The 12,182-nt window shown below is 43.4% G+C and overlaps 1 protein-coding gene across 23 annotated transcripts in view; it reads left to right on the forward strand.

Moving 5' to 3' along the window:
• The first annotated feature begins 204 nt into the window (after positions 1 to 204).
• The window catches only part of RBM20 (RNA binding motif protein 20), a 109,592-nt gene continuing 97,614 nt past the window's right edge, over positions 205 to 12,182 (forward strand). For 11 of the 23 annotated variants that reach the window (XM_074592426.1, XM_074592435.1, XM_074592420.1 and 8 more), the window contains exon 1: positions 4,166 to 4,600. Coding sequence is in view for 8 of the 23 variants with exons in the window: in XM_074592407.1 (XP_074448508.1) it covers positions 1,155 to 1,297 (143 nt within the window). In the remaining 15 variants the exon portion in view is untranslated. Of the gene's footprint in view, positions 228 to 919; positions 1,298 to 4,136; positions 4,601 to 4,780; positions 4,908 to 12,182 lie in introns of those variants that run through there. The other 12 variants (XR_012587693.1, XM_074592406.1, XM_074592408.1 and 9 more) reach the window with 8 other exon arrangements.

Below are 12,182 nucleotides of genomic sequence, written 5' to 3' on the forward strand. Positions count from 1 at the left end.
GTGTGTAAGTGTGTGTGTGTGTGTTGGGAGAAGGGTACACGCAAACAGAGCCAGCGCAGGAGCAAGTATTGAAATGGTCTTTGACTTGGCCCTCTCTAATTGACAGAGTGTGTTGCAAAGCAAGGAAGAAGACCTGGAAGGAACGTTTTTGGTGTTACTTACTTGGTATGAGCAGCGCAATTTCTGCACCATCAGTCATCTGAAACGTCCTCCCAAAATATGTGCAGGTAAAACCTTTTTGTCACACTGTATCATCATGCGGCAATGCCAATCCTTAATCCACTGATATTAGAGCAGTGGGTAAAGCCCTGCTGGGTAGGTCTCGATCCCGCTAACTTACTTACTTGGAAGAGGGGAGCCCAAAACTGATGATCCTTTATTAAAAGCAGGTTCCTTGGTTGGGCCCAGACCAGGGATTTGCTTTAGGGATGACTCTGTTAGTCGAGAAGGTTTACATTGTTGGCTGGGGCACACCCTCCTCTCCTGTTTTGTATCAGCTGACAGAGCCTATGTCTGATAAATGACTAATAACATTGCTGCAGAAGTGTTACTGGTGAGGGATTCAAATAATATGCACACTTTTTCCCCCTGCCCTTGGGAAGGGGAAAGATTTGATGTTTGTAAACCACTGCCGGAGCGGTGCTGCTCGCTCTTTACCACATTGCCTTTCCTTTCCCGAGCACAACCCCCGGGCCGAGCCCCCCGCCCGGGACACGGGGCTAAAACCGCTTGTGCCGGGGGCCGGGCTGTCCCTGGGCGGGGGTGCGGGTGCTCCCTCCCGGGACCGGGGGTGCTCCGACGGGCAGGTGCCGGCAGAGGGAGGGAGCGGGCCCGGCGCCCAGGTGGGGCTGACGGTGGTGGGGGGGCCGGGCTAGGCCGGGCCGGGGGCGCCGCCCGCCCCTCCGGCCCCGCCAGCGCCGCCGAGGCTGCCGTGCAGCGCCGGCCGGTAGCGGCAGCCCTCCCGCAGGGCGGGCTCAGCCGCAGGGGGCTGCCTGTCCCGCCGTCGCCAGCCCGGCCGCAGCCCGGCGGGGAGGGGGGGGCGGTTGCCTCCAGAGCCGGTCCTCTGCCCCCTCCTTCCTTCCTTCCCTCCCGCCCGCCGCCGCGGCGGAGGGCTGTGCGGCCACCCGCGTCTGCCGCCGCCGGGGCCTCCCCGCATGGTCCCCGCCGCTGCCATGAGCCAGGCCCCGGCCCCCCGCGGCGCTGACCCGCCGGAGAGCGATGCCCGCAGCGGGGCGCCTAACCGGGGCACCGGCCGAGGGATGCCGCCGCCGCCCAGCCTGCCCCAGCTCCTCCACAAGTAAGAGCCGCCCCGCGTTCCGCCGGGCCGGGAGGGCGGGCGGGCAGGCGCGGGTCGCTCTCCCTCCCCGACGGCGGTGCCCCCCTTTTCCCTCCCCCGCCGGCAGACTGACAGCCGGGCGGGCGGAGGGTCGGCCCGGCACCGGCCGAGCGGTGCCCCGCGGGGCGCGTATCCCCTAAAGACAGGCACCGGTCCTGCTCTACGGTTTTCTGCCCGAAAAGCCGCTCGTGTCGGTTTTCCGAGGGCTTCCCTCCAGCACCGCGTCTCCTCCGGGCGGGGATCGGTCGGGAAAGTTTTCTTTGCCTTTCCGTGGTGGCTGCCGTGTGCTGTGCCCTGCAGCCGCTCTTCTGCCGGCGGGCTCGGGCGTCCCTCCTCATCAGGCCTGGAGCAAAGGGGCTCCTGTTGTGCCAGAAGCGATCGCATCTCTGCAAAACTGTCCCAGAAAATGTAACCTGTGCATGCGTGGAAGCCTAATTAATGAGGGCAGCGGTGCTTAATGAGGGCAGCGGTGCTAACGGCATTTTGCTATTTCGTTTTCCATCCGGAAAGAGAGGGAAAAAATACTTTTGCTATGCAGATGCAGTGGTGTGAGCGATACTTTTCTGTCTAAATGAGAATCATAAATGAGAATCATTTCTCGCTGAATGAGAAGCTTGAAGACAAACCAAATGCTCTGTAGTTACTACTTGAAGCAAGAGTAACACATAAATTGGTCTGTGCTGATTTTAGATGGTTGCATGCACTGTATCCGATTTTTCCCAAGTCATAACGTGTTAAAAGAGATAGGGGCTTTTAACAGAGCAGTAAATCTACTAACGAACACTCAGTTATGGAGCCATTAGAATTGCCCTCTATTACTTTAAGACCTGTGGCTTGAGTTGACAAGCAGGACACTGGGCGCTGCGCAAGCGGCATAGGTTGAGAGACGCTTTTGAGGTTATGTCCCAGGGCACCAACTGGACTGAGCCTGTGTTCGGCCGTCAAGCGAAGCGCCCGTATGACAAAGCACTGTTGAGCTGCGGCCGCCTCGCAGCTGGGCTTGCGCTGTTTTCCTGCAACAACCGCTTCACGAAAGGCGCTGGCTTAGGCATTTGCCTTTATCAGTTTGTCAACAAAACCCAACAATGTAACTAACAGAGGAAACGCTTTCAATTCTCTCACTTGTATTTGCAAAATGCATAGTACATGTATATAAATATATGTGTGCATGTATACTTTAACGTTACAGCAAACTTAGAGTATGAACTTTATTGTAAGGTGGGAATCATATTATCTTTTATAAATATGTATGAAACTGGAATTTTAAAGTTGCTGTGGGGTGTGGGCCATAAATTTATTGATGCTTGGTTTTCTTTTTGCCTGTTTGCTTTTAAATCATGTTTTGTAACTTAATTGTAAAAACGTTAACGGTTCTTGCTATCCACATTTTTATTCCTAATTGATAATATGGACTTGGGAGTTTGCATTGAAACTGAAACATTAATGGTCGCTCCCTAAGTCCGCTGGGCAGCTGCAGTGCTACATATGAATTATTGTGTAACCAGAAGGTAATTTACACTTACTCAAAATCAGTCTTAAATTTTAAACTACGGTCTCTAAAGACAGCTCTTGTTTTTTCATGTTTATCAAGACTTTATGTGGATGCATATTGCAAGTCAGATAGGTGAAGCTCTCAAGACTGCTTCATGATCGTATTTCTAATGCAGCGCAGGTTATGTACAAAGGCATTGCGGTTTTGCTGGTTGTGCCTGCTAGGAAGTAACAGGTAGGAAAACTTGAGATGGTTTCCTTTCGAGCCTGTCTTTAATGGAAAGATTTGAGAGAGGTGCCATGTTTCTGACCTTTCTTTGTCGGTGATGTGACGCAGAATGGCAAGTGTCAAACGTCTCCATCTAAGGTCCTGCAACTTGATCATACGGTTTTGTAACCGTGCGGCATAATTTGGTGTGCGCCTTTATGTTTACCTGATAATTAATAAATCTCCACCCTGCATTTAATTAGAAATGCTGGCAAATTATATTTTGCTTTACTGATGATAACGGTGTTTTATAATCTGAATTGGATATTCAGTGATTGTTAGGAAGTGAGATGTTAGGGAATATCTTAAATTGCTCTTCTGAATTTACTTCTAATATGCTAGAACAGTTATTACGACTGACAAAATAGGATGAAAAGGAAAGCAGTGGTTCTTCTACAAAATGAAGTCATGGTTTCATTACTAGGAAAGAAAACACTGACCTTTTTTCCCAAGCATTTTGATTTTCTTGACTGTTCTTTTTTTTTTTTTTTTTTTAAATAATTGCCATCTTTTTGCATTGCGAGATGCAGTAAACAAGTGTGCAGTCGCAGAATTCTAATGCAGAGCGGTGTTGGTCAGAATACTGTGTGGTGTTTAACTGGATCTCCCTGTTTCAACACTTCTATTTTTCCTTATACCATTTAAACTTAAAAAGCTCTCTGGATTCCTTCTTTCTTCCCCCCATACTTTTGTTAGAAATTTTTACAGATATTAGGTGAAGGCCAATATAATTTAAAAAAATTACTTCCTACACTGTGAACTCTTAGCATTGAACAGGGGTTAAAATTTAGCGAAACCGGAGATCTGAAATGTTTTTGGTAGCAGCTACATTGGCTGAACTTGTGCAACGCAGGTAGCGTGTACCATATTCTTTTAATATCTCTCTGCTTTAACATTTATAATGTAATTTTAATATTAAAATATAGCCGAATCCCTAGTTTGAAATTCCTTGCTGATAGTACCCGAATACAATAAGATATAAATTGAAATACGCTGTCTACATGTTGTATTTTTCCCCCGAGTGATAACGTCATTTCAGTTGATAATAAAGGTCCAATCGTAAGATTTACAGAGCAGTTGAAGCTTTCTCTCTGTGCAGGTTGTTGTGATGTTTGATTGGAAAATACTTCTTATTTTCCAAAAGTAAAAGCCTTATTGCCGTCGACCCCCTTAGGTTGTAGAACTGAGAATGAAAAGCTGGTGCGGAAGGGAAACCTGAATTTACACACTACGGAGGATGATTTACAAAACCATATGCTTGCATATGAAATAAAGCAGAAGACTGAGAAGAACGAGGACAGTTGTGATGGTGTTGGTTAGTGTTCATAACCGGTTTCTACCACAGTTGTGGGGAAGGAGAGGAAATGCAGGGTAGGTCCTGTAGCACCAACAAGTGAAACACGTATGGGAATCTCTGAAAAGACCTGAAATACCAGTTCTCCACAGAAAGGTTTTAATACGTTTTTGGAACTGCTGTTTTGGGTTGGTTTCTTTTTCCTCTTTAGGTAAGTCTGCTCTTATGAGAAGATTTTAGTTTATAATTTGGAGGTGGTATTGCAAAATGTAATTTTTAGATGACAGCTCAGTGTGACACATTTTAGCACCTGCTGTTAGATTGGCTGGAGTGCCTAAGCAGCATGAGAGAGTGGAGGCTCCTATTAATAATTCCAGGTGTGTGATTCATTGCAGTCTGATGGAGCAACTAACTGGAAATAACTGAGAGAAAGGACTGAGTGGTGGCCCTGTGCTAACTATAAAGATGTTGCATGAAGAGTGCTTTCTGTGAAAGTTCTCACTTAAAACATGCCGCAAGTAAACTCCATAATTATAGGAGACCTAATTGTATTGAAATGCAATCTCTTTGTATGTTTTAATGGCTGGTTGCATGCTTTCAGTTCTAATGATTTGTCATGGGTAATATCTGTCCAGTGGGTGGAAATTTTAGCCAGTTTTTAAACTCCCAGCGTTGGTATAGGAGCATACGTTTATTTTACAAATTGAATACAATGTCTTAAAACAATGAGGGGAAAACCAAAGTTAATAATTTTTTTTCCTAAGGGGTTGTGCCCTGGGGATTTTGAGCTCCTCTGGAAGGAAGATGGAATTTTCAACATCTGCGCCCGAGTCATCATCAGTTTGTGCCAGTTCTGGGGGCAGACAGGAGTAAGCAGGCTGGTGCTGAATGCTTTGAGTCTTTTATTTCCTATAGCAGTGAGGAGGAAACTTGTTGGGAAAAATAACCTCCAACTTATATTTTTTTTTAAATTTAAACCCATTAGGTTCAAGCATGTGCTTTTTATTTGCTTCCTTGTGTGTTTATTTTGTGTAAAGTGGGGGGGTTTCTTTTTCTTTTTTCTTTTTCTTTTTTTTTCCCCAACTCAAGGTCTCTCAGGAGAGATAAAATATGAAATGTACTCCCATTATATACATTAGTCATGGCAAATAGTTTGGCATATATGGCAAAGGCTAAACTGATACTTAACAAGGGGACATTAGGAGAAACACTGGCTTTACTGTTTCTCTTCTTACTGTTACTGATCCAGGCTTTCCATATTCATTTGCCATTTAAAGTACATCTCCAAAATCTTGAGTTGCTTCCCTACCCGACAGAGCCGTGAAAACTCATGGAGTTTGTGTTTTAACAACAGTAATGGTTCCAAACGGAGATGAAAACAAAACAGAAAGTGCTGTAGCTGTCTTTGCTGAGAAGCTTTACCAAAGCGAGGGATGGGAGCTGTAAATGCAAACTGCGTGGTGTAGGATTCGCCAGAGAATGTGGGAACTAAACCCATCTTATTATGCTCCTCCTTGTGTTTCCCATTCACTGTGTCTGTATGTTATGAAATACACAGCGAGGGAACCTCCGTTTTCTTGGAATACTCTGGCTCCTTGTTGTGTAATGATTGAGAGTCTTCTTAGAGCTCACCTGATTAAAATCAGGACTTAAAATGTGTATACCAAATGTGTGTGCATGGGGGCGCAGGGACAGGGACACCCGGGGCTCCTTCACCTTTAAGTTTATTTGCTTACAAAAAGTAGCATCAGTGATGATAATTACCTTCAAGTCAGGTAATTAAAATATCTCTTTCCTCTTAATATTTCTTTTTCTTAACATGTCATTTAAAATACTTTTTAAAAAATAATTTCTTTTTTGATGGAAACCAATGACCCCTCCTGTGTATATCAGGTGTGGCTCAAAGCTTAAAGATGGATATTCGCTGTTTTAACCAAAAATTACCGAAAACGTGGGTTTCTTTGTCTTGAAATCTTTTGTGTTTGTCTGGGTTTTTTTCTGTTTGTTGGTGTTTTTTTTTTAAAAAAACTGTCTTTTAAAACTCAAGCTTATTGTGAGAAAAGCACCATAAAATTGAATTTATGGCTTGAAGAGAGAGCACAGAGGTACAAGGTGGAAAGGGGTCAGAAAAAAGAATTTAGACGTAACGCGTTGCATGCAAACATCTCCATGTAATCTGGCTTGGATTATTAGTTATCAATAAACTCTTAGTTGCCCAGAAATGTCAAAATTCTTTCACATATTTTAGTGGAGAGAGAGATAACAGCAGTGATATCAAATTTAGTAAAAGGTTAAATAATACATACTTTATAAGAAGCAATGTAATAAGTGGGTTTTGGACCACAACACATGGAAATGGAGTGCTCTTTATTGAAATTAAGTTGCCTGGATGTGGCTCTCTTACGGCAAATTTAATACTACTGTTCCCATCAATGGGAAGGCAAGGAAATGTGTTCTTTTGGTTTTCCTCTTAATTCAGCCCTTGTCAGTTCAAAGCTCCATGCACCTGACAGTGAGTAGTTACGTGTGACTACTGCTACACTGTGGTGATGATGCTAAAATCTTTCTGATGCCATTTGTAGGAAACGAAAATGGAGTTGGGTAAAAACCTCAATACCTTTTAGTTCTGTTCCTTTCTGGGGGCTGTCAAAATAAGAGGAACTAGATCTTCAAAGATGTATTTATACTTCATAGGGGACTGCAGAAATTTATCTAGGAGGGTAAAAAAATGGATTGTTTGCATGAAATAGTAATTTTAGTCACTTTAAAATACTCCTTCAAATAGAATCTGCTTTTTCTGAAGAGTAAGCTGTCTTGATTATTTTTTTAATTTAAACAAACTCCTTTGATCTGATTTGCAGCTAGACACTTTATCAGACTGACATCATTCCCCTGAATATTATCCCCCCCCACCTTTTTCCCCCTCTTCATCCTTTGTAACATTCTATAGTTGATTTAAGGATGTAATCGCTCTGTTAGCCTCTGCCCCTCTATGTCCAGCTGCTTTCTCTTTGTCACACTAATGACCCGTCACAGTGAAGCTGTCACTTGACACACTGAGTGAAACAAGGAAGCCTGCCCCTTTGGGTTTTAGAAACGTTTAATATCTGTCCTGTTCTGACAACTCAAGCCTTGCCCATTTTACAAATGCCTCTTGCCTATTTAGAAAAAATTCCAAATAAAAGCACTGGGTATTCTGTTGCAGGGAGGGGGCAAAGGCTTGTTTTCTTAAAGGATCAGTATTTATGAGTGCACAGGCAATTATTTTCTTGCAGGCTTACTGCATTTGTGTGTGCGTGTATGTAAACTTGTGAAATGTGAGTTTATCTGATATTAATTGTACCACAGGCCACGTATTTATGTTGTACATCTGAGGAACTACAAGGAAGATGGATTTGTTTTTAGTTTTCTGCATGTCCGTGTTGGGAGATGAGCTGAATGGGCAGCCGAGAGGGTTGGGGTGGAGTTGCGCTGTGTTGCATTAAGTGATGCTGTTCAGATTTGTCCTCCATCATCTCCATTGTTTAAAGACATGCAGGTGTTTCACCAGCCTTTGCAGAATGCTCCAAAGATGCCACAAGCCCTGGCTGACTCTGGAGGTGATACAAATCTGTCACTATGCTGGCTGTGAAGTGTAGTCCATCTCCTGCACAGTTTAAACTCTAACGAAATGTTAATGATGCTGACTGCTTTAAGAGGGCTGGGAGAATATTCTGCTTCATTACTTCTGGATATACTTCTTACTAGGAAAAGACAGTGGCAGGATAAGGAAGTGTTTAACTCCTGTTACCTTGAGTAATGTCTTCTGCTGGCCAGGACGGACAGAGAAAATGGTATTGTGGGCAGGTTATGAGCAAGCTCCCTGGCTGATTTCTGATCACCTGGTCCCTTCCCTGGCTTACTGGCTTTTCTAGTCTTAGCTTTCCTCAATTTGCCATAAATCTTGTGATTTTTTGTACACTAGGCTGCAGATCATTAGAATTCAGGCAATGTAAAATGTCTTGAATTTGGTAGTGTCAAAAGCTACAGTTTCATATGTCAGTGGTATTTCTCCTGGAGGGGGGAGACGTATGAGTTGATGGTGTCTGGGAGCTAGGGCCGCTTCTTTGGAAACGTACAGGAGTCGCTCTTGCGTTTTTACTTACGTTTGAATCTTTGTTTTAAGAAATAGACTTTAAGTACCTCTGCAACAAGTGGCTTGATGGCTGACGTTTCATTTACTCTTCTGTGGGCTTTTGCGTATTGTGTAGTTGAAAAGCAGCAGTAAATTCAGCACAGTCTCTTTCTGCAGTCACAGAATCACAGAATGGTAGGGTTGGAAGGGACCTCTGGAGATCATCTAGCCCAACCCCCCTGCCAGAGCAGGTTCACCTAGAGCAGGTTGCACAGGAACACGTCCAGGCGGGTTTTGAATGTCTCCAGAGACGGAGACTCCACCACCTCTCTGGGCAGCCTGTTCCAGTGCTCTGCCACCCTCAGGGTAAAGAAGTTCCTCCTCATGTTTAGGTGGAACTTCCTATGTTCAAGTTTGTGCCCGTTACCTCTTGTCCTGTCGCTGGGCACCACTGAAAAGAGCCTGGCCCCATCCTCCTGACACCCACCCTTTAAGTATTTACAAGCGTTGATAAGATCCCTCCTCAATCGTCTTTTTTCCAGACCGAAGAACCCAAATCCCTCAGCCTTTCTTCATAGGAGAGGTGTTCCAATCCCCTAATCATCTTTGTAGCCCTTTGCTGTACCCTCTCCAGCAGTTCCCTGTCCTTCTTAAAGGACAGTAAGAAATATTATTTCTATCTCTGCTGATTAACATGTTCTTCTCTTACAGGAAGATGTGCTAAGTAATTTTATTAGGTTGACGACGCATACGGTTCATTACACTGACCAACATTTATTGTTCTCTTTTTGGCCTCAGTTTTTTAAAAAACTGTGAAATAATATTGCAAAATACTTATTGAGAACAAAATGCTGTATAATGCTTTAATAATGTCTTTTTTCACTGTGCCTTCTGCTCTGCCTGGAACTAGAGTGAGAGCAGATTAACTTCTGGTACAGAGAAGTTTGCTCCAGTCCCTGCAGAGCTGTGCATACCTATGTGTGTTTGTGTGGTTTGCAGTCTGGATGCCACTCCAGAGATTGTCAGAGACTTCCTCCGCTCGCCCACATAAAATTCTTTGTCAGACGTTATGCACAATTCAGACTGAGGATGGCATTTAGAGAAAAGATGGCTCTTGTCTCCTGAAACTGTGGAGAGAAATATTAGCAAATTAGGGTGAGACTTTTTTTTTCAGTGCTAGGCTCCTCTTATCTTCCAAACTCTTCCATTAACACATCTTAACATTCACACCTCTGCTATCCATGTGCTCTGCACCATCCATTTGTGCCCCACTCATGGCACATTCTTGTAAGGTCACCTACAGCTTTCCACCATCCGGCCAACCGATAACCAAACATTGGGCTCTCTTCTTTATTCACCGCTTTATTCAAGGTCACTATTCTATCCTGTAGCAACACCTTTTCCTCATGGTACAGGCAGGGCTTACCCTTTTGCCAGCATCTTTCTGTTGGCTCTCTTTGAGATGGCCCAAGAGGTTTGCCTCAGGTTATTTTGACTTGCATTACACTTTGGAAAGTGTCACTGTTGTGTCTAGAGGTGAAAATGTTTGTAAGTAAAACAGAAGAATAGTGGTTGACTGGGACGGTGTTTATAGAGCAAACACTCAAAGGCAAAGATTGTAAACAAAAGAATAAAAGTTCTGTGATACTTGAATTCAAGTCAACTCCTGTATTTTCTGCACTGTTTTGGATATTATTTGAACATACCTTCTCTTTTCCAGCTCCTGGAGAAGTAAAAAGCGCTGACTAATTACTTCAAATTTGACAATAAAATTTAAGTTAATCGCGTATCAGTGATTGGTAGATCAGACTTCTAAAAGACAAGGGATCACTACTGTTCAGCCTAGGTTTTGCTGGTTTTCTCCATTGCAAAATATTAAAGGATTGCATTTCCTTCAAAAAAAAAAGGAGTAAAATGGAAATTGGCAAGGGCTGGAAGTGATTTAGTCATTTTGTTTAGATGGTTAAAGTATATCTGTGCAGAGTAAAGCAACACATCTTATATATTATATCAATATGTTAGGTGGCCAAGCCAGTTTGCTTGTCAGTGGTAAATAAGACTTAAATTCCTTTTTGGTTATAGTGTATATACTATGAGACTGATCTTGCAAAGCCTTATCCATACATATGAGAATTATTTATGTGTGTAAGGCTTTAGAAGATCAGATCTTACCATCTAAGTCTGCAAGGCTTCATGACTATTTACTGCTTGGTTAGTTGGGGGTTTTTTTTGCCAGGTCACTAGGAATCCTGCACAGAAATGTTAAGAACAGTAATTGCTGATAGGAGAGACCTAATACAGTAAAAGCCAAAGAAAATAACAGAAAGTTACCTTGTGTTCCAACATTGAAACCTCTCTTTTAAAAGAGAGCATGAAGCTGTGCAGGGAGGAGTATGGATCCATGCTCCTTTGTGCTTCTTAAAAGCATGTTAATGACCTGACATGTTTTAAAACCAATACTCTGGAGTGTTAGAGCCTCACTAGCTATAGGGATTTGTAGAGTTGGAGGTGGAGAGGGGTTTACAAAGAGCCCGTCAGCTCCTCTGCACGGCACTGCATTTACAGGAGGCCATCACTGCTGTCTTCCAATTTGTGCTGATCGTTCAGGAGAAAAAAGGCACGGTCTTACCTCTCTCATCTAAATTGGCTACTTGCTGTGTTTTCCATGTAAGTTCTCAGGATTTCTTTTATTGTTGTTTTTACATTTGCTGCAGTTTTTTAATGGAACAATGTGAAAATAACAGATACAATTTTGTGGTATTTCCCCCTATATTCAAAGGAGCTTTTATAAATTTCATGAAAAACCCATTTTATCCTAATCCATATGGCAAAGACACAAAATATCAGCAACTAAGATTATGGATTGCTGGCATAGTTTATGGGAGAATCTGCTCTAAGCTGCAAGACAGCCATTTGTAGCCTTTTCTGTACAACATACTGTCTCATACTGTGCATTTTGGCAGTACTTGGCACTGCTCTGTTTGTAATCTCCCTCTGCTCTGTAGAATATAAGACCCTTTTACACAAAGATACAAACACACAGAAGAGAGACTCCCCATGCATTTCTTATCGATCTGTTTAGTATGATAGATTCTTCTTTTGTGTGTCCTTCTTTGAAGCATTAAAAGCTCTTGTTTTGCTTTGGTGCTTCTGTAATTTCAAGCTGTATTATGTGAAAGTTGGTAGCAGTGTTCTAAAGCCGAGGACTTGATTGGCAAGTTTTAGCTGTGAGTAAATTTTCACAGCTGATCCATAAATCCCTGACAGACCATTAGGAGCTTCAGAGCGGCTCTGGCAAGCTCCCCTACAATAATTGTAGTTTTAAGTTTGTTATATTTAGTTTTCTCACCTCTTAGCTGGATGCCTGGGGGACCTCACTAGAAGCAAACCAGCTTTGTATCTACTTTTTCCTCCAAGTGGGCAGTTTGTACAAATAGCACAGCGTGGGAAGAGGGCTTGCTGGTTGACTCCCAGTGGACAAGGCAGAGACTGTCCAAGGGTCTGACTTGTGACAAATGGACCCCAGATCTGGGGTTAGACATTTCAGTAATTCGAGCAGACTTGGAGTACATCACTTCTCGCCCAACACCTCCAGCACCTGCTCTTAATAACAGAATCATCAAGGGAGGCAGAAAAAATGCTTCTTCAAGCTAACATGGCAGAGTCGTATATAACTCTG

Source organism: Larus michahellis, chromosome 6 (assembly GCF_964199755.1).
Source record: "Larus michahellis chromosome 6, bLarMic1.1, whole genome shotgun sequence".
NCBI lineage: Eukaryota > Metazoa > Chordata > Aves > Charadriiformes > Laridae > Larus > Larus michahellis.